Below are 23,859 nucleotides of genomic sequence, written 5' to 3' on the forward strand. Positions count from 1 at the left end.
AAATACATCATAAAATATTAAAATGTAAAAAAAGTGCTTGTTATCACTGAATGGTAAAGATTGTTTTAATTTATCAGTTGGTAGTAAAAGTGAATATACATTGTATATTGTATAAAACAATGATTTAAGTTGATTCAACTACTATTCTGGACAAAGAAAGATAACTCAAATTGAAAATTTTTTGCTATTGCACAATATTGTGCAATTAGATATTTCTTGCTATTGCGCAATACTGTGCAATTGAAAATACTTGCCATTGCGCAATACTGTGCAATTGAAGATTTCTTGCTATTGCGAAATACTGTGCAATTGAAAGTTTCTTGCTATTGCACAATACTGTGCAATTGAAGATTTCTTGCTATTGCTGAATACTGTGCAATTGAAAATTTCTTGCTATTGCACAATACTTAATATAATAATTTTGGATCCTGATTCAATTTTTGTTAAAATCAAGCTAAGTTTAATTTTGGACCCTTTGGACCTTTATGTAGACCAATTTGAAAACGGGACCAAAAATTAAGAATCTACATACACAGTTAGAATCGGCATATCAAAGAACCCCAATTATTCAATTTTTGATGAAATCAAACAAATTTTGGACCCCGATTTGGACCAACTTGAAAACTGGGCCAATAATCAAAAATCTAAGTACATTTTTAGATTCAGCATATCAAAGAACCCCAATTATTCAATTTTTGTTAAAATCAAACTAAGTTTAATTTTGGACCCTTTGGACCTTAATGTAGACCAATTTGAAAACGGGACCAAAAATTAAGAATCTACATTCACAGTTAGATTCAACATATCAAAGAACCCCAATTATTCAATTTTTGATGAAATCAAACAAAGTTTAATTTTGGACCCTTTGGGCCCGTTTTTCCTAAACTGTTGGAACCAAAACTCTCAAAATCAATCCAAACCTTCCTTTTATGGTCATAAACCTTGTGTTTAAATTTCATAGATTTCTATTTACTTATACTAAAGTTATGGTGCGAAAACCAAGAAAATGCTTATTTGGGCCCCTTTTTGGCCCCTAATTCCTAAACTGTTCGGACCTCAACTCCCAAAATCAATCCCAACCTTCCTTTTGTGGTCATAAACCTTGTGTTTAAATTTCATTGATTTCTATTTACTTATACTAAAGTAATGGTGCGAAAACCAAGAATAATGCTTATTTGGGCCCTTTTTTGGCCCCTAATTCCTAAACTGTTTGAGCCAAAACTCCCAAAATCAATCCCAACCTTCCTTTTGTGGTCATTAACCTTGTGTCAAAATTTCATAGATTTCTATTTACTTAAACTAAAGTTATAGTGCGAAAACCAAGAAAATGCTTATTTGGGCCCTTTTTGGCCCCTAATTCCTAAAATGTTGGGACCAAAACTCCCAAAACCAATCCCAACCTTCCTTTTGTGGTCATAAACCTTGTGTTAAAATTTCATAGATTTCTATTCACTTTTACTAAAGTTAGAGTGCGAAAACTAAAAGTATTCGGACGACGACGACGACGCCAACGTGATACCAATATATGACCAACAAATTTTTAATTTTTGCAGTCGTATAAAAAATGTCTACCGATAAGTGCTATAGGTTGCATACCAAGAGAACTTGCATTCTGCAGAAACTGTGAATCCGTCCGATGAACTGTATATAAAAGTAAAACCAAATATTGAACATTTGTGATATGAGCTGTTGTACATATGTGATATGGTACAGGCAGGGGTGTCCCCTTTATTTTTACTGTATAAAGCTTAAGTGGTTCTGTCCAGTTATTATTTGTTTTTTATTTACATTTATATTCAAATCCGTAAACTTTGGATTTTTGCGCTTTCCATTGTATAAAGCACCCTATATTTTTAGATTTTAGTTGTGTACAGTAAATCTTAAAAATAAATATTGATAAGGTCTAGATACTTTTACCTTTTAATAACGTAAATTATTTTATCAGTCCTTAATAGTTTAAGAAGAAGAAGAAGAAGAAAATTAAATTTGTTTGCACTTGAAGAAGAAGATTAAATTTGTTTGCACTTGCAGTTTTTAAATCCTATATTTATTAAAATAAATCAAATGTCCTGAAATATTTATGTGAATTATTATCTTCCATCCATAGTTTGCTTTACTTGTTTAGTAAACAAATTAATATCCATTTAGACCATTATTTACATTTTGACACAGGTAAACTAATTTGGCTATAAATAGATCAAAGCATGTCTGTGTAGAATCTCTAATCTAAAATCGTAATTGTTATAATTCTATTTCTTTAAATAATCAAATTTAAATTTAAGAAAAAAATCATGATTGATAAAATAGTATTACATAAAGTTTACGTTTTCAGAAGACTATTTATGTTTAGGTCATGGTTCTAGAGGCTTCTTCACATATTTGTAAACAAACCAATATGGCCGCCACACATGATTACCTTTGCAGATGTGAAACAAATATTTCTGACTATAAAGTCAGATTTCTCTTGTCAAAAGGGATTCATATTTATATTGCAATAAATTATTCAGAAGGAGGTACATTCAGTTTAGATTATATTTCTTATTCTATGAGCATTTAGAGTTTAATCAAAATTCTCCCAACAGCAACGTACTGCTCTTGTCAACTGAGTCTTGAATAATTTTATGAATAGATTCAAACCATTTGAAGTAGAAGGCATCTAATTCACACGACAAAGGAAAACAATGAATAAAGACAACAATTTAATAAGAAATAGATCCTTTTTATTTATTAAAAACAAAATCTTCTTGTCTGCAAATTCGTAACTTCAAGGGCGAACATGTAAACAGGGCGAGTTGTCCCGATACCAAATTCATGCATGCGTACTTCAAATATCTACAGTAAAATTATCCGGTAACAAGTAAACAAATAACGTTCATGTAGACGAGATGAAATCTAATAATATACATAAATAAAAGGGTCCATATTTACGATAGTGATTGTTTTTCGTTTCCCTCACGGTTTTAGTTTGTTACCCTGATTTTGTTTTTTGTCCATAGATTTATGAGTTTTGAACAGCGGTATACTACTGTTGCCTTTACTTTCAATCCTAATTTACAAATTAAATGATTTAGATGCTTAATCATGTGTAAAAATTGGTGTCAGGAATCAGAAGTTGTATGAAATTGTAATACACAGAAACGAATGCGGCATACGGAGAAATTAATGATTTTAAAGTCGGCACCATTGGCCTTCAGAAGACTTGAAGTCTTCTTCCACCAAAAAATGGATGCATCAATTTCTGAATTAATAGTAGTTAGTTCTGGACATTAAACACTGTCATGTCTTACAGTTATAGTGTAGGAGGGAATAACTTCTTATTATCAAGCCTATTTATTTTTCAGAAGATATCTGAGATTAGCTATCTTAAAAGGTTCCATGTAGATTCTTCTTTTGCAGTGGAGTTCTATAAATGTTGGGTGTCACATGTAAATTTGAGTCAAACAATCTAAGTTATATTGCTTCTTGGATTTGTTCAGTTTTAGAAACCAATTAAACACAACTCTACTTTTGCACAAACAAAAATTCCATAAATTCATAGTGTCAAATAAGCCTTAAAATCTGTTTCTCTATTTTTATAATTTGTTTTTCCACAAAAAGCTTTCAATCGTTTGTACATAAACCAAATCCTTACTTTTCCTTCATCTTTCTGAACAAATAATTGATCACATTCTCGAAGGGCTGACCAGTTCTCATCCTGTACTAACTTCTTAACATCCTCATTAGGTAGATCTATCCTGTAGTTAAAATCTCCACACCAGAATACATAGTCATGTGACATTATGCTCCTCCCCTATAATAATGATATAATTTATCTTTAACTGTGTTGGCAAAGAAAATACAAAATAATAATAACACTAAGGTAATCAAAAGTACGAAATATTGGGCAATAATAAATAATGCCGCTAAGATAATTAGAAATATCAATTATTAGGCAATAATATATAATGACACTGTATAATATAAGTCTTTTTTTTTTAACTTCAGCAATTGGTAATTTCATAGATTCCCAAGACATAAACAGGTGCATGTCATCCTCATAAGTACTTTACAAACAACTTTAAAATTGCAGTCTAATAATTTATATTTACTAAATTTTTTCTTCATACAAGCAAATCAGTAAGATTGGAGAGGACTAAACTGGTTGGTAAAGATGAGTAAATAGCCACTCACTCTGTCATAATCAGCATTGATTAATCAAAACAAAATGCATGATTCTTTGATGGTTATATTTTAGAGAGATGCTATTTTATTTGATAGAAACAAAGTACTTTCATCCTTTCAAGGACAGTGCATGCATCTTTCAGGGAAGGATTTGCATGAAAGGGGTTTTTAAGCTATTTTGAAATTGCAGTTGTGCAAGGAAAATTTGTTTTTGTTCAGACAAAAGATGTTTATCTACCTTATCAAGTATTCCATATATCTGTAACATGTCAAACAGTTGAATTTTTATGGAAAACTTTTTTTATTTCGTTCAATGGGAACATGTAGATTTTAAATATAAATCTCGGGACAATCAAAAGGTAAAGAAACATGTAGACACATCCTCTAAAAATATACAGACATACATGTGCAATTCATACAACTAATAAATATTTGAAAATATAAAAAATTCTGTGCTAATGCGACGTAAAGCAAACAACATTCAATCAATCAATCTCCTTTAAAAAAAAACCAATGCACTGATATAATTTGATTTGATTCTTGGTGTTTTAATGCCACTTTAAAGCACTGCTTTTGGGCTATTTCATGGTGGTCACTTTTTATTGGTGGAGGAAGCCAGAGTTCCCTGGGGAAAATACTGACCTATGATAGGTAAACTGACAATCCTAGTCAATTAAGAATGGAATCGAGTGCACCTTCAGGAATGGGGTTCGAACTCACAACCTCAGTGTTGACTGGCTAATCATTACAGAAGTAACTACTTAGACCACTCAGCCACCAAGGCCACTCACTGTGTTATGGAAGAAATAGATACCTGTAACCCATCACTCTCCTTTTAATGCAACATGCCAGAAAACAGGAGCTATGAAAATCTATTTTTAATTAGATTAATAAGAAGTTATTGCATTGGATTTTTATCTTGTTTTTTTTCATCTGTTTTGACTATGATTTGTTACAGGTACTGGTTCCTAATAATACAAATAACTAATAAAGTGACTTGAGTATAAGAAGTGCAATCTACTGATCAACATAAATACAAGTCCTAGTTATATAACTGGCATACATCTCATCCTTTATCAGTTAAAAATAGATATTCCCTTTTGTGGGGGGCAGACATTTCTTTCCATTTAGAAAATACATTTTTTTATGTTTTTATTTCTACAGATCTTAATTTTGTTCTCTAATAAAGCAAATTTATAATTTTTACCATTAAAGGCTTATCATGTTCAAAGTATTTCCTGTAGACCTGTAACTTCATTAAACATGTACAAAATACAATGCCTTATTAGAACATTATGGGTAATCATCAATTGGGCAGAAACCCATAGACAAAAGAAGTCAGAAGACATTTATGGAGTTTACCAATAAAATGTATGTTGATTTACTATTAACTTGTTCTTTGCTATATGTAAATATAATACATGGCTTAATCGCTAAGAAATTCTTCTACTTTTAAATAGAAAAAGAAGCTTGTGTAAAGCCATCATTTAATCTATAAATGCACATATACATGTATACACTAAAATAACTATACATGTAATACTGGAAAATTAAAAAAAAAAAATAATGTACACACTACTTACTACACAGCTGCAGCAGGATAACATGATATATATTTGCTTGACAATCTCACTAAATTATAAACTTAGAAAAACACAACTTGAGTTTGTGAAGTCATCAATGGTATACCATAATACATATGCACTTAAAAGGCAAACATTACTACTTAATAAAAAGTGTCATATAGGTCAGAGAATTTGCAAAAATAATACTATCATGATGAACTAGACTGGTATTATTCTATTGTATTCTTAGTGTTAAATCTAAGAGCTACCTATGAACCAGTATACATAACACATGCAAATAGAGATGCAATTAATTCTAATTAATGAAAATTATTTGTTATTATGACAGGTAGTAAAAATATCTTTTCTTAAAGCTTAGTGACCCTATTACCTTCTCCTGGACCTTAAAACAATTCAAATATTTAGTAAAGAACAAGTAATCACTCTTCTTTAAACCGTCAAGAGGAAAATACACTTTTTGATATATTACTTTCATTGTTGATTTTTTTGTTTGAAAAACATGTGAAACATTTAAATGATAGGATATTAAGCTTAGAGTTTGTTAGTTTTGATTTGTGTCTTGTATTTTTTAGGCATTGCCCCAAGGTCAAATATTCACTCATATTTCCCTGCCCATTAGATATATATTAGATATATGTTCGTATATTCAACAACAAATAGCCAGTATACTGGCTCATGCAACAATCAAATAACAACAAAGACATAATGCAAAGATGTTTAAAGTCCTACCATGCATTGTTCCTGTGGAGAATAATATGAATTGTTCATATAATGGTAAATACAGTTCAGAAATATATTGATTTAAATGCAAATATATTTGAGGAAATCCAAATATCAGACAGCAGCACAACAGGACAACATTTGCATTTTAAAATATGTTACTTCAATTATTTTTGCAAAGAAATATTCTGAAGCTGAAGCTGGTCTTAAAGTTGCAGTAAGTTGAGTTTTTTTGTCCTATGTTGAAGGCCTCATTCTGACTATGAAATGAAGAACATCAATAATGTTCCTATACTTTTGTGTGTTATTTTGTTGTGCATTTACTGATTTTGTGTTATGGATGGATACTTCATATCCTTTGTTTTTATATTAAGGTGGTACCTAACACTACAGGGAGATAACACTGTAAAATCAACAGAACGTTTTAATGACGTTGTGTTCTTAAGGAAATATTAAGCTTCTCAATGATCAAAATAAAAGTGTTTGTCAAACTGCTATATAACCAGTGTAATTTTTCTGATTAAACAGTTGGTTTAAATCTTTTGAAATTTTTATATTTTTGTCAAAGGGTGAAAGTAAATACTTTGTCAAAATTTTAAGAAAATTCAACGAGCCAAATTAATTTTAGTTAAAGTGTTAGGTACCACCTTAAGTAACTGAGCCGATACAATCAGTTAACCCAACCAAATTTCAAACTTCGTCTTAACTCCTCATATATTTATAACTAAAATTTACAAAATATCTAATGTCCATTACTGAAAATTGCAGTAATTGAACATAATGAAATTTTTCTAAATTCAAGAGCCATAATACATGTAAAAGTTCACTGTAACAATCCTAAATCTATATCCCTAATTAAAAAAAAAGGTGTGAAAATCTATATTCAAGTAACTTTTCCTGAGTATTACAACTTCATTTAATATCAGCAGCAGACTGGAATGTTAAATTTGACTTGTAACCCTTCATTATATGATTGCATATGGAATATCGGGATAATCTGAATAATTTACAAAAAGCTGCTCGAAGAAAAAAACATTAAAATATGGAGAAGATGCCGATAGAACAATCTAATGAATGCCACTAAAAGTACATGTAAAAATGTTTCAATCAGGGTTCATCAAAGCTTAAAGATAAATAGCAATAAATGTACAAGAAGGTAAGTTGAAATATACATGTTCAACACCTAAATAAAGTTTAAACCAGATTTCTTATACAAATATACATAGGATGAGATACATGAAAAGGCTTGCACACAAATAAGATCTATAAGATTTTATATACAATTATCATGTAAGTGTAGCATTAAGATGTGCAGTAATAATGTACATCAACATTAATGGATGTGGTTAAAATTTGTTATCAATTTATACACATGTTATAAGTGATGAAATTATAATGGTTTTCTTAAACATTTTCGTATTAGCTTAACATTTCTGTTATAGATAATGAAAATAAATACACTCAATTAATGGATGCGTTTTACTCACCATAGGAAAAGAAATTTTACGAGTTATTTCAGCGTAATCACTATTTCTGTCATTGATTTGAGACTGACCAGCAGCCAAATGGGCACAAACAAAACACACAGATGTACTTTGGACCAAAAATCTGATAGCCACGCCTCCTTTGTTTCCAGTGGCTCCACCTAGACCTGTCTTAGCAGAATCTGTAGCAACATCTCTGAATGAATAAAATAAAAAAACATTGGTTTCAGACTATCATCATTTTGAACTGTATGTTTTACTTTTACCAAAATTGTTTCAAATATGACCCATGTTGTGAGAAAGACCCTTGAGTTTAAGGACAATATGATAATAATAGCTATTGTAGACTGAAATTTGGCTAATTTTTTAAACAATAATTTTATTTTTTACAAAACTATTGATAGAAATGAAGTTTGGGCAAACTTTTTGCTTCATCATGTACATATTTTGTATTCCCATTCTACCAAATTTTTATTTGGTAATGCCCCATGATATGACAAACATAACTTCTTATTTTGAGATAACTAGGTCAAATGTCTATGTTAAATAAGCAATTATTAGATTAAAATTTCTTTTTGGTATGTCATCTTTTGAACCATTGGTTAAACCTACACCAAAATTGCTTGAGAATGCCACTTGGATATGAGACCCTAATTATTTTTGTAAAGTCATGGAGTCAAAGGTCAATGTCACAGATCCTATACTGTCAAAGTACTTTAATTCGTGGGTACCAATTTTCGTGGTTGAGCCATATTTACATGTTTGTGGGTTTTTAATTTCGTGGATTTTAAGTTTTCTAAAAAAAAAAAAATAAAGCTTTTAGAAACGAACATCACATATAGTCTGGATTGGAGGAAAATGCAAAGTAAACATTGACCCGTGTATATCGTAGTGATAACACTAATTAACTCATTATAAAGGGATCAACAGATTAAAGACCATCAAATGTATTAATTAGGCCATAAACATGTCACCTAAAGAAAACAGTAACATAAACAAATGCTACATTATAAACGTATCTTATTTTTTTTTTTTTTTTTTTTTTTTTTTATCTTTTATTTGTTTTTCAATAGTCAGGATTTTACACACCCCATTACACTACCACCTGACAATGGTATCAAGGGGTAAATACAGAATATATAAGAAAAAAATATAGCAATATATACAAAAAGAATCTCTGACTAATTAATTTTTAACAATAAAAATATTTTAGGTTACATATAAATTGTATTTGATTTTTCTCTCCTCTCTCTCTCTCTGACTTACTCACATACAACACTAATACTTTCACTCATCTGTTTTGTTACAATATGTATCATGACTTACTTTTTAATACAATTTTTTTAAAGAAATAAATTTGCTCATAATTTATAAATTATTTCTTTTCTCTAAACTAAACATAGATAATATGAAAACAACACTTAGTTAAATATTACATGTAAAGGAGACCAAAATTTTTCACAGACTTGGACTTTATCATTTTTCTTTGCAATATGATTTTCAAGAAGTTGGTATTTCTTTATTTTATTCTTTAACTCGATCATATTTGGTTTTGTTTCATTTAATTTACATTTGTATATATAATTCTTTGTAATTATGATTAGCAGATTCAATAATAAACTTTCATGTTTGCAACCCAGAAACACATTCTCTTTGTTGAGATCAAAATTTACAAAAAAAAGTTTCACAATATTGAAAAAAGACTGCCACAATTGAAAAGTTATTGGGCATTCAAAAAACAGGTGTTCAATGGTTTCTTCTCCAAGTTTACAAAAAGTGCATAACTTGGTATCTTTTAATTTGATTTTGTACAAAAAGGTATTCGTTGCTATAATTCTATGCAAAAATTTATATTGAAAGGTTCTTAAATAAGCATCTCTACAAGACTTTTTTGTTATCATGAAATACTCTGACCATTCTGTAGTATCAATAACTAACAGCTCTGCCCATTTCAAAAATTTAATTGTTGGTAGTTGAATAACTTCATCTACTAAGTTTTTATATACAAATTTGGCTTTCACATTACACCTGATTTTTTTTAAGAAAGTATCACCAGTGTTAGACTTATCTAAATCTTGATTTAGACAGTTATCTTTAAGGCATTTTTTCATAGCGTTAGGGATTTTTGATATCAAACCATAATATTTAATAAAATTGTTGGTTTGTACTTTTTCTTGAAATTGCTCAAATTTATAAAAAATCATATTTTCACGATTAATAAGGTCACTTACTGACTGCACACCCCCCTTTTCCCATTGAATGTAATATGGGAAATCATCCAAAGAAGAAAAGTTCAAAATATCTAAGGATAAAATGTCACTGACAGAAATCTCAGTAATAGGTTTTGCAGCGGAAAAGCATAGTAAAACATCCTTCCAGAAAGAATTTTTACATCTTTTAGCAATCTCAATCAGCTTTTCTTTCTGAAGATTTAAAACCCTTTCACCCCCATACTTCATAAGGTCTGCCAGTAACAACTGCTGCCAGCCACCGCTAGGGTTTGCCAGCAGTCTTTTTATCCAACTAATTTTCAAATAGATATTAAATGAATGAAGATGTACCATATTAAGTCCACCTTGTGAAATATTACCAACAAGTGTGTTTCGCTTAATTCTGTCTGGTTTTCCATTCCATATGAAATCATAAAATAATGAAGTGAGCTCTGTTAACCTGGAGTGTGATAGGTTTGGTAATGCAGTCAATAAATGGACCAACTTTGAAAGAGCAAGTGATTTAATTACTGTAATTTTTCCTAATAATGTGAGTTTTCGATGTTGCCAGCTCTTCAAAATTGCAGAGACCTCTTTAATTTTCTTAGCAAAATTAATTTCTGTGATACAGCTTAAATCTAAAGAAAATTCAATCCCCAAAAGTTTAAAATTTGAATGTGACCAATGAAGTTTTAAGTCTGGACATAAAATAAGATCAGAATATTTTTTACTTCCAACCCATAGTGCTTTTGTCTTTGAAGCATTTATTTTCAAACCTGAAATTTTATAAAAAGATTCAAAACATGAAAGTGTTTCCCTCAACGATATTTCCCTTCCATCTAACATAAGGAATGTGTCATCTGCGTACATGCTTAAAAGTGATTCATCATCATTGATAGTAATTCCCCTTATGTCAGGATTACCTTTTAATTTCAAAGATAATAATTCAACCCCAATTATAAATAAATAGGGAGAAAGAGGATCTCCTTGTCTGCAACCTCTTTCTAAATGAAAAAACTTAGACATGTGTCCATTATTTATAACACAACTTGATGCCCCTGAGTATAAAGTTTCAAACCATCTACATAAAGAAGGCCCAAAATTAAAGCTTTTCAAAGTATTTTTTAAAAATAACCATTCCAAGGAATCAAATGCCTTTTCAAAATCAACAAGTAATAAAAGACCTGTCTTATTATTTTCCTCAAGATAGTGCATCAAATCATATAAAAGGCGTGTGTTCTCACCCATAAATCTGTCTTTAATAAAACCTTTTTGTGTGTCACTTATGATAAATGGTAAAACGGGTTTAAGTCTATTAGCTATAACAGCAGAAGCTATTTTCATATCAGTATTCAAAAGACTAATAGGACGCCAGTTACTAATATACTGTCTGTCTTTTCCCTCTTTAGGAATGCAAGTTATTATACTTTGATACTGAAAATCAGAAAATTTACCCCCAGCATATCCAAAGTGAAGAGATCGAAAGACAAAAGGGCCAATATCTTTCCAAAAAATTTTATAAAAATCTACAGAATACCCATCAGAACCAGGACTTTTACCATTTGTCATAAATTTTAAAGATTCAGCACATTCTTTAAAAGTTAAATTTCCTTCACAAAGATCATTTTGTTCTTCTGTAATCTTAATGTTATGATTAAAAAATGATGTATCATTGCAATCTAATTTTTTGCTCGAGTACAAATTTTTATAAAAATTTTGTTGTTCCATCAGAATTTTTGATTGCTCTGAAATATGCTGACCTTTATCATCAATAAGTTCTGTTATGGTTTTCTTAATAAAATTTTTCTTTTCTAATTTACAAAAATAATTTGTACACTTTTCACCATTCTCATGCCAGTTAGCTCGGGATCTAAGCAGCAAGCCTTCAACTTTCTTTTGTCTACAATTTTCTAGTTCAAGTTTTTTTTCAAATAAAGATTTTTGAACCTCATCATTTGGAGAATGATTCATAATACTTTCAAAATTTAAAATATCATTTTCAAGTTTGAGAGTGACATTTTTTTCCTCTCTGGATTTATTAATGCTGTAATTTATTGACAAGGATCTAATCTTCATTTTTAATATTTCAAAAAATGTTTGATCATTACATGACAACTCAACAGAAAGAAGATTTTCCATATCACCTGACAGATGGTATTCCAAAATAGTATCATTAATACATGATTTAACCATTTTTATATAATCTGCATCTCTAAGTAACTGAGAGTTAAATTTCCAATAACTTTTGCCCCGTTTCTCTAAACAAGCTGAGAAGGTGAAAAGAATTGCCGAATGGTCTGTTCTATAACCAGGAATGATAATGGTATTCTTCATAAGTGAAAAAAGGTCTTCTGAAATTAAAAAATAATCAAGGCGACTTTGTTTTATTGGTGAGGACTGACGCCAGGTATATTTCCTATCTTCTGGATAGCATGTACGCCAAGGATCAAGTAGTTCAAAAACATCAATGATTTCATCAATTTTTTTACGGGAGTTAGGGTTTCTATTATGTTTGATATTATATGTATCCATAAATTTATCTAATACAACATTCCAGTCACCACATAGTAAAACACTGGTGTTTTTAAAGATTAAAATATTCTGCATTATTGTGTCAAAGAATGAAGGTTCATCTGTATTATAACCATACAAACATGCAAGACTTAATCTTTGTGAAAAAATTGTTATATCTAAAATAATGTAACGACCATTATCATCAATAATAGAATTATGCACAACAAAATCAAGACCCTTTTTAAACATAACAGAGACACCTGCACTTTTACTGTCTTTATGACTGAAAAAGCACTTATTTCCCCATTCATCCTCCCAGTATTTTTCAATGTCTTTATTGCTATGAGTTTCCTGAAAACACACTATGGAAGTATTTTTACTCCTAGCCCAATCAAAAACATCTGCCCTCTTTTTGGAGTTTGAAAAAAGACCCCTCACATTCATTGATAATATCGTTACATTATTATCCATGATTATATCTGAAGGGATGATTTATAAAACATATAAGCAAGTTCATAAGTACAAATATACAATTGTAACACATAAGACATACACAAACATACACACATACAAACATAAGATGTCGCATATTATTTTCTTCATTCAACATTGAATGTATAAACTAATTTACAGTATGGCATTATATAGTTATGAATAAATCTAGCAAAGGAATAGATGTTTTAAGGGGAGATAAGATTATATTAATTTCATAATAAATGTTAGAGTTATTTCCCCTATACTCTATAGTGACAGTATAATTTATATTAATAAAAAAAATAATAAAAAAATCTCTTATACTATTTACTATATATGTATCCAGGATTTTGTAATTTGGAGTTGACATGACACACTTCAGTATTTATCTTTCACATTTATATCTATCTATTTATACTGAAAAAAAAACTACATTTTCCAAAAAATATTAACAAGTGTAACAGACTTATATGAAAACTAATTAATTTCCATCTTTTAATTTCTTTTTCATTTTTTCTTCTACATTGTCAAATAGATCAAATCTTATTCTGCTACTAGTTTCAGTTTTGGCATACACATTACAGTTATAAAACCATACATTTTCAAATTTTTCAGTGTTTTTAAGTCTTGCCATTAGTCCAAGATTGCGTTGTGATATGTCATCATGCAATTTCACTTCATTTTTCAGCGATCTTTTTTGTCGCATTATCCGTATTTTAGTTTCAGTATTCTTTACCTTAACTATGACAGGCTTCTGATAACCATCTTTCCCAGGTATTCTGTGGATGGCTAGTACATCACTGGGCTCAATATCTACTTTACAGTCACTCTTTAAAGTTTCAATAAATGCTTTTCTCAAATTCTCACCCCTTTTTTCAGGAAAGTTTAGCATTCTTATATTATGTTTTCGACTGTATTGTTCATTATAATTGGCTAACTTCAATGCATCAATAGATCTGTTATTATTGTCACCAACCTTTTCCACTAAGTTTTCAATAACTCTATCTTTTGCCCTGATTCTTTCCCTCAGATCCTCATTCTCAATCATCAATGTATCTAACTTATCATCAAGTTTTCCAGTTGCCTCCCTTATTTTACACTCAAACTTACTGGTGATCTTCTCTTCAAAATGATCTAATAATTTCTGGACAATGTTACTAACTAAAGTTTTTAAGTCCTTTTGTTGTACCAAATTAACCATAGCATTAGTAAGGTCAGTCTATGTAACTGTGCCCTGAAGAGATTGTTTTATTTCACTTAAATCATTTTGAATACCAGTCAAATCAATACCTTCCACACTGTCATTTGCAACATCTGAATGGGATCGTTTGTTCTGCTTGGATGGTTTTTCCTTTACAGAGTCTTTAGAAGAATCATTGCTCCCAGGCTTTTTAGCTGCTAACATTGTTTGTATAGTTTTTGCTCCTTTACCGTCCCCAGGCATGGTGGTAATACAGACAACACTACTCAGAAAATCAATAAATTACAAATACTTTTCCAATTCAAAATATACAATTCCACTATAGTAAATCCATCTTTCAACAAAATGTGAAGTAAATCATATTTCTGTAAAGTTCATCAAATTCCAAACATCATGATATGATTTGCATAGATAAATTCCTTCAAAAACCAGCTTTAAATTGCCAAAAACTGCAGAGCTGAAAATCAACCCACTACTACTTTGGCAGCCATCTTAATCCCTAAACGTATCTTGAATATTGTCAAATAATTCTTCATCAAAATCAAGTCCAGCATGAAATTATTATTTCCCATATGTACGAGAACTATGTGGATATAAAATGAACACTTTATAGTTCTGGCATATCAATACTGGAAATCTGACTTTCATCGATCAAAAATACTTTTTATGAGAATTAAAAGTTCAAAAGTTGAACGTACAGTTTAGGTTATTAAAGATTAAATGAGTATAATCCTGCATGCAGTTAATTGTAGTTCTGTGACTGCTATTAAAGTATTCTCAGATTTGACGTTATTCAATGTATTCTCTAGATCATATCAGTAGTCAAACCTTCCGAAGGGGATCTTTCCATGTCTTGATTTGGATAATGGTTGTTTTTATTTCGTTGGACACTTAAATTTGTGGATAAAGTTATCCACTAAAACCACGAAAATTGGTACCCCACGAAATAAATGTACTTTCACAGTAAATGCATTGGGATTATTTTTTGTTTTTTTCAGGACTTTATCTATTGAGCCATTTCCCAACCCTGGGTGAATAATGCACATTGACATGAAAAGACCCCTTTTGCATTTTAACATTTTGAAACAAGAATGTGTCCCCAGTACACGGATGCCCCATCCGCACTATCATTTTCTATGTTCAGTGGACCATGAAAATGGGGTTAAATCTCTAATTTGGAATTAAAATTAGAAAGATCATATCATACAGAACATATATACTAAGTTTCAAGTTGATTAGACTTCAACTTCATCAAAAACTACCTCGACCAAAAACTTTAACCTGAAGCGGGACAGACGGACGGACGGACGGACGGACGGACGAACGAACAGACGGACGGACGGACGCACAGACCAGAAAACATAATGCCCCTAAATGGGGCATAAAAATTATTGACACTGACTGTTTGTTAAGCTGAAGTATTTGTAAAATCAATTTTATTACATCATCTTCATACATTACCATCTTATATTAGTACAGTTGTGCAAATCTTTTGACTTATATATATAAATATTATTGGACATATATCACTACTCTTTTAATTTTATTTAGTTATTCCAACAATCATTAATGCATTTGTTACTAAGACAAACCATTCATATTTACCTAATGTATGGGGCCAACTGTGGTCTTACAAACACATACAGAATGACCCCTACTAACTGGACACTGGTCAACACAACATATTTATGGTCCCTAGAAATAACCTTTAGAATATATTTCTGCCATTCCCTTGCATTTGTTGTGCTGAAATAAAAAAACAATATATTATCTTTTCATTTATTTTTTCAATACAAAGTTGACCTTTTACTTACATGAGTGTTGCATGGTTTTTACTCTTCAACCTTTTGTTAATCTTATTTTAAAATGCTTTCCTGTTATACAAAACAATATTTCTCCTGTTAAAATTGAATTTGTTTTCATATTACAACTAGCTTTGTTTCTTTAACAGGTTCTTATTCCACAGAAAGTAAAAACAATTTTAGAAATCAAAATGGTACTAATGAAGAGTACAAAATTATATACATTCATTGATACAGAGCCTTGAGTAGTACACAAATAAAGCCAAAGACAATACACAGACAGCAGATAGATGGACAAGAACATTATAGTTTAAAACAAACATTAATAATCATAAACTACAAAACAAAATGGAATAAATATCAATTTATGAAAGCTTACCTTACACTAACAATATTACTGGCATTCAAATCTACAATTTCCTCAAATCCAATGGCAAATACATCTATAGGTTTGTCAAGGTCTGCATCAGGGGAAACAACTCCTGTTAAATTAGATTGCAGAAGATCACTGTTATAATAATATAGAATAACCATACATTGTCTCGAAGTATCAATGTTATTTGTACAAGGCTTAGAAACAACTTTGACACATTCCTAATTTCCATTCTCAATTTTATTATGGTATATGTAAAAGAGACAACTATCAAAAGCTTGATATAGCTTGCTTGTTTTCCTGATACATACATATTTTGTGACTTAAACATGATACTTTTTTTTAAAGAATTAGCTCAAAATTGTGGTCTGTCCTACCTGTATCATTTTCTTTAGATATCTTAGGTGCATCTAATAACCAATCAGTCATGGATTGATGCTTGAATGCTATACTTCTGAAATGTTTTCCTCCATTTACATTCCATGTCCCAACACAAATACGTAGTGGGTTCTTTTTGGTATATTCTGGATGCCTCTGGATCATTGTATGGAGAATAGGTGCTTGAGCTGAAGAAAAAACAACGAATTTTTAAGGTACAATAAACAAGAATGTGTCCCCAGTACACAGATGTCCCATCAGCACTATCATTTTCTATGTTCAGTGGACAGTGAAAATGGCTTAAATCTATAATTTGGCATTAAAATTAGAAAGAGAACATGTTTACTAAGTTTCAAGTTGATTGGACTTCAACTTCATCAAAAACTACCTCGACCAAAAACTTTAACCTGAAGCGGAACGAAGGGACGAATGGATGAACGAAAAGAGGACAGACAGACGCACAGACCAGAAAACATAATGCCCATAAATGGGGCATAAAAATATTCTGGTAGGTTGATTGTATAATCTTCATGATCTGTCTTAAGGACACAAAATATTTGAAAAGCAACAACATTGGCTTACATTCTAGTTTTACTACAAGTCACTCTAGCATATTATCATTGTGATATAATAAAGCAAACAATATCAAAACTATGGGTTTTAGTGAAATATTATTGATATACCATCACAGGTATCTAAGATATGAGCCTAAACTTTCAAATTCATTAAATTCATTAAAGTGTAATAAAATATATTAGAGTTATGCAGATGTTATTTAATTAATGACTTATCTCTTAATGCATCATGTGACCTTTACCTTAAGACTTCTAACCTTAAAATCAAGCAAATAAACAAACTTTGTTTTATGATGTTCAATGATGTCTACAAATGTGTAATGGAAACGGGGATTGACAAAATTGGGCTCAAATTTCCTAAAAAAAATTCCCCAACTCCTATGTAAGGGGAGATAAAAAATAATTTCATGAAAAAAATATTTGTTGTTATCATGTAATAGTTTTGCTTCTTTTATTTTTATAAGTTTGCATACCATTTAAAGAAAACAAACTAGTTTCTTCTATTTACTCTATCTTTGAGAAGCAAAATTCCTAATAATAATAATAAACAATGAAAATCTAACTACCGTTTTCATACTGAGAAAAAATATGACACTTGTTACATATTGAAAGAGTCATATCTATTTACCATGTAAAACTCTTGTAGATAACAATGCTCTAACTTTATCAGCCAGATCTCCACGTAATGTACTGCCTAACAACAACATGTCTATTGCCTCTTGTTTACTGCTGTCTAAGAAGTTGTTCTGTATTGTTCTAGATGCTGACCTGGTTGCATCAGAATACTGAAATTAAACAAAATTTACTGGACATATTTGTTATATGTGTATTTTAATTACACATAAATTGTAATGTATTGTCAAGTTATATAACCTTTTAGAGGTAGACTTATTGTATAGCACTCGTCTAATGTTTAGGGGAAAATGCTGACCTCTTTCTGTTTTGTTGATTAATAAACATAAAGCCTCACTACCGTAAATTCAGATACTATTGCAAGGCTTTTATGAATGTGAATAATACGACTTCTATAGTATCACAATAACAAGAACTCACATTCTGATAAAAATAAATATATCTGTATGTAGCTTTTTCTGAAATCGACTAATTAAACTCCCATTTTTAATTTTTTTTTCAAAAATCGAAATAGTAAATGCACACAAAATAATTTCTGAATTCACAGAATCACTTGCATACCTTTGATCTCCCTCCTCCTAAAGCCCCCGTCCCAGCATAGATTCTACTGCAATGGTCCCCATTCAGTGTCCAGATCTGTTTGTAAATCTCCTCAAACCTGGATATCATCTGTGGTTTGTTATATAATCCAAGACATTCTAACTGCTTTGGTAAAATCTACAAAAGAGAGAAACATCTACAATCAGTTGCTATAAAACCAGGCTTTTGGTGTCTATTATGTGTAATGAAAATGACAAGTGGTGCACAATAATAAAAAACATTGGTTTCCATAAATATATAAAGAACTAAAAAGAGCAAATCATTTTAAGAATTTCTTGTGTAATATATAAATAGACTTTAATTGTTTGTCCTGGAAAGCATGAAATTCAATTCTTAGATTCTACAACTTTGAAATATTGTATTATTTTCTTGAGGAATCAATTGAATATTCAGTTACAGGAAATAATCTAAACTTTGAAATACATGATGCAGCAGTGATCAATTTGATGAGAAACAGCATGATAATAATGATTAATCAAAATACAAAACACATTACCTCTGCACCAATCATAGACTGTGTAGCATTAGTTCTGTCTAAACAATCTAAACAATTGGTTCTCATCGTTCCAGTCTGAAATCTGAAATATAACAAACACAATCTATAAAACTGCTTCTTATAGTCCCTGTGTTATTCTTAGATATTACTATACACTATAAACATACTATCAACCCACTAGTTTTCATAATGGACTTATTTGTGCCATTATCAGGAATTGAGCAATTAGGCAAAAATAAATCTTCAAGAAAATATATTTACACTTTTGGTATTTAGCTGAATTTTGTGACCTTTAGTCTGCCTCCAATAACATTCTGAAGTCAAGCAATAATCACTTTTTAACTGTGACGTCCAAGTTTTTAAATTGTGATGTTAAAGTTATGGGAACTTGTGTGATTTTATGTAATGTTGGACATATTTTTATACAAGAGTAAATATGTCTATTTGGACCTACATCAACAAAGCACAAAAATAAGAAAAATAAATTGCCTTTTAAAAGTCAACTACAATTGGCAGCAAAAATGGTATGCGCTTCTAACATACACTACTAACATACTTACTTTTTTGATTCGTCATTTTCTACATAGAAGAACTCAAAACTATCAAGTTGTTTTTTTATTCTGTCTCTCAATTTGCTTAGGTTTTTCAGGTTTCCACCTCTGCATTCTGAGTGATAATCAAAGTTAATCAGTGGTTTGTCTTTACCATACTGTGAGGCTTTATGGTGGGACTGAAAAATAATTTTTAAAGTTATCACATTTTTATTACCATGAAAACTTTGAAATTCAGATAAACTGTAAAACACAATGTAACATGGCGAAAAAAATTTAAGTTTTCACTGATTTTATAGCAAGTAAATTTTATCCAAAGCTATTAAAAATAATTTGATGTTGAATCATAATTCGTCATACAAAGTTTTAGCAAATCCTTAGTTTAAATTTAATGAAATAAGCTGTTTCAACTGAATCAGATTAATGTTTTCACTAAATAATTTTTCTAATAGCTCCTGATAAGATTTAAATTGAACGAATGAATTTCAAGAAAATTTGTTTTCTTTTGTAAAAGCTCTGTATATATAGTCTGACAGTTTATTAATCATTCTGTTATGATATTCAAATGAATAACTTTACTATCAGTAATATCACTTCAATTTCTTTTAAGTTATAATATAACTGTAAGATGGTTTCCACCAAAACAAGAAAGTTATTCATATCACTTTATCCAAAAGACTTCAAATTAAAAGAAATTGATTAAATGGTTTTGCTGTTTATAACAGAGCCAAAGAAAATGCCAGAGGCAAAATCAACCTAAGGAAGTTGCTTTGAAAATCTGAACTTTGGTTAAAAGAAATAATCTGTCGTTCTTGCTGATGTCAAAGCTGTACTTCAACCCATTTATTTATCTTCCTCAGAAAGAATCATGTTAAGGGGGCTAGCGGGTCTAAATCAAATATTTTATTTAATATACCGTAGGATTTCGCTATATTTTTCAATAAATGAACTTTATCTTATACTTAATAGAAATAATGAAATAAAAAAATGGGGTCATCATTCATTTACGCTCACAATCTGCCTTCAAAAGAAGCATATATTTTTGTTAATGTCCTTTTTTTCTGTTGAACTAATAGGAGAAATAGCGGTAATATCGAAATAGAAAAAGAACTAAATTACAGAAATCGCTTAAACTTAATTATTTAGTTTATTTACAGCTTATTCGAAAACAATAATAAAAAATATAGGTCACCGATGAGTTAAAAACAGATATTTCAATTTAAATGCCAAAAAATGACATACCCGCGAGCCTCCTTCATTTTGTTATCTCTTGTACAATGCCTTCCTTTTTATTTTTAAACCCACTATTTCAAGTTACTGCTATCAATGCATATATATATACTTAAAATACAAGATCATTGTTTGGTTTATGTCCAATGGCAAATATTTCCTGCATGTTCAAAAACAAGATATAGTTTACAAAAATAAGAGGAGCTACCTGTAGATAAGACAGAAGTTAAGTATAATATAATTTTTATAAAGAAAATAATAACAGATTATGAACCTCTTTGTTTGAATTTTTGTCATGTACACCTTAGGAAAGTTTAGGCAGAAAGCACATTTGAAAACAAAATGTGACAATACTGATAAGACAATTAGGTTAAGAGGTTCACAAAATACAGGTACTGATAATAACTTGTACAAAAGTTCTGTATAAATTTACAATTCTTAAATAACATATATTTTATACATTTCAAGTTGTATATATATATATACTGGACAGATGTTGAAAAATAATGGACAACAGAAACTAGAAAAGATCATTACTTGAAGATTTTCTATCACATTTCAATGGTATACTTAAACTTAGTGTAATAATTCATTTTTTTCTTGAATGTAACTTTTGTATTAATTGCTAAGCACTTATATTATTTTATTTACATGATTGATTGATTGATTGATAGTTGGTTGCTTAATGTTGCATCAGGACAAAAAGTCTGTGTCAAGATACTTTACAGGTACAGATAAACAGACAGGGGTACATCAGTCTACCCCTTTTTTGGGGTTCACCAGTCTACCCCTCTTATGGAGTGATCTTATGAATGTCAATAGTCAAATGAAAACTGGAGAAAAATGTAAAAGTACTACTTAAAGAAAAACCATTATATCAAAGATGCTAAAATGTATATCAATGAATATTAAGAAGATCATTATCAATGTAACATATACATATCAAATTATATCATCATTGTATATGTTGACTTTTCTCCATACCTTAAAAAACATCTCATGCAGTTCAATTTGATGCTAGAAAATGTACAAGTAAATTATTGTGTACCTAATCAAAACAAACATGTTATAAGCTGAAAGTTCTTTTCAAAATGTTTGGACATATTTTTTCCTTCAAAGGTCACAATTTATGTAAGGAATGTAACAAAATAAATGCATAATTTCTAATCATATGAGCCTCTATAAATTATTCTGAAACAATTATCAAAATGTCATTCATTATTCCTCTAACTTACCAAAAGGACCTAGGATCATTGTTATAAGAAGATATATTTTGTTGAACTTGCTCAAAATGATTTTCAAATGTTGAATGGCACTTTTTTACAAATGGAACATTGCTAGGTCTAAATGTTTTTAAAATCCTTTCAATTACTCATAATCAAAACATCCCAAACTAACATTTTAATCAAACCAAGAAAAGACTGATAGAAGTCTTAATACTTAAGAATTTGTCAATACAATTATCCCCTTATAAATCGCACCAAGACTAACAACCTATTTTATGATTTTACAAGATTGCAACAGTTCAATAAAATGAAGTATCATGTAAAACCTAATTACTAAAATTCTTTCTACCTGGAATGCTTGACTTAACATATGTTCCCCTTCTTTTCTGCCCAGCAGATTTATAATGACTTGCTCTCCATATAACTGCTTTATTGTCACCAGATGGCGCTCAAATGCTGGAGCTGAAGCTTCATGACCTCTTGACATTCGAACTTTATGAGAACCAACCTATATAAGAAAAAGAACATTAATTTTGCCTCTTGTAGATGCATTATTTTCAAACACAAAATTATTGCTGTATTATTTCATTATTATTTTCAACCCTATAACACATACTAACAGGTTTTTTGTCATAAAACTTTACTCAGTACTCAAAAAGTACAAAATGTTTGCTCGAAACACCAAATTCATTATTTTCATTGGTTGATTTCTGAGTAAGATATTTGTAAATGAAAGCTTTATAACCATAAGCCATGGTGTATTTCCAATTTGATTCCAAAGTCTTGAATATTTTAGTCACTGTTAATGTTTTGTAGTGTTGTGAATATCTAAATTTCATATATCTATAAAATTCAAGTTAAAATTTAGACTTGTCCATCACTATCTCAGATTTCTTATAGAGCCGAATTTTTAACAGTATATCATTATATATCCCACACTTTTCACCTACTGTGAATTTGAAATTATTCCAAAGTTTTTATTATTACGAATAATGTGACTTGGCAATAATCTCGATAGTAAGAACTTGCATTCTGATATCTGATAGATATACGTGTATGCAGATTTTCCTGAAAAAACAATAATAAATCTCACATTATGTGGATTCTTAAAAAATCCCAATAATAAATGAACGCAATAATTTGTGATTTACAATAGGGTTTGCCTAGACATAATAAAACAGCAAAAACAGACTTTAATATAACGTCATACTTAAAATGTAAGACAAACCTGAATGCCTGGTTGTTCCCAAAATAAAGGGACAGAACCCCTTGTTTGTATAAACGATGAAATCTGTCCATCAAGAAATATAACCTGAAAAGAAAAGATTATTAACATTAAAAGTAGAACAGGAATTATCAAAAATATTGAACTATACAACAGACCATCAGCAACATTAATTTACAGTTTCTTATAAAGCTTCAAACAGCAATATTATAAGTTATATGGTTCGCTACTGACCCCCTACGGATCCATAGAGGGTTAGAAGTTAACCATATAACAAATTTATCGCACGCTGGACTTTTTCTGCTGCGTTATGTTGAAAAAAAAAAAACAATGAAACACAACAACATCGATAGATGACGTCACAATTAACGGGTCATGAACCCCCTATGAAATCTACTAACCCCATACGGTCTCATAGGG

At 30.0% G+C, this 23,859-nt stretch overlaps 1 protein-coding gene across 2 annotated transcripts in view; it reads right to left on the reverse strand.

Moving 5' to 3' along the window:
• Positions 1-23,859, reverse strand: part of LOC143082766 (synaptojanin-1-like) — a 45,561-nt gene that overhangs the window by 14,767 nt on the left and 6,935 nt on the right. Inside the window, exons 5-16 of one of the 2 annotated variants that reach the window (XM_076258621.1) lie at positions 23,443-23,526; positions 22,564-22,722; positions 19,768-19,937; positions 19,208-19,289; positions 18,673-18,828; positions 18,107-18,263; positions 16,903-17,091; positions 16,532-16,634; positions 15,956-16,096; positions 7,955-8,147; positions 4,400-4,420; positions 3,632-3,790 (exon numbers count right to left, since the gene is read on the reverse strand). In XM_076258621.1, the coding sequence (XP_076114736.1) occupies positions 3,632-3,790; positions 4,400-4,420; positions 7,955-8,147; positions 15,956-16,096; positions 16,532-16,634; positions 16,903-17,091; positions 18,107-18,263; positions 18,673-18,828; positions 19,208-19,289; positions 19,768-19,937; positions 22,564-22,722; positions 23,443-23,526 (1,614 nt within the window). The remainder of the gene's footprint in view (positions 1-3,631; positions 3,791-4,399; positions 4,421-7,954; positions 8,148-15,955; positions 16,097-16,531; positions 16,635-16,902; positions 17,092-18,106; positions 18,264-18,672; positions 18,829-19,207; positions 19,290-19,767; positions 19,938-22,563; positions 22,723-23,442; positions 23,527-23,859) is intronic. The other variant, XM_076258622.1, reaches the window with a different exon arrangement.

Source organism: Mytilus galloprovincialis, chromosome 7 (assembly GCF_965363235.1).
Source record: "Mytilus galloprovincialis chromosome 7, xbMytGall1.hap1.1, whole genome shotgun sequence".
Classification (NCBI taxonomy): Eukaryota; Metazoa; Mollusca; class Bivalvia; order Mytilida; family Mytilidae; genus Mytilus; species Mytilus galloprovincialis.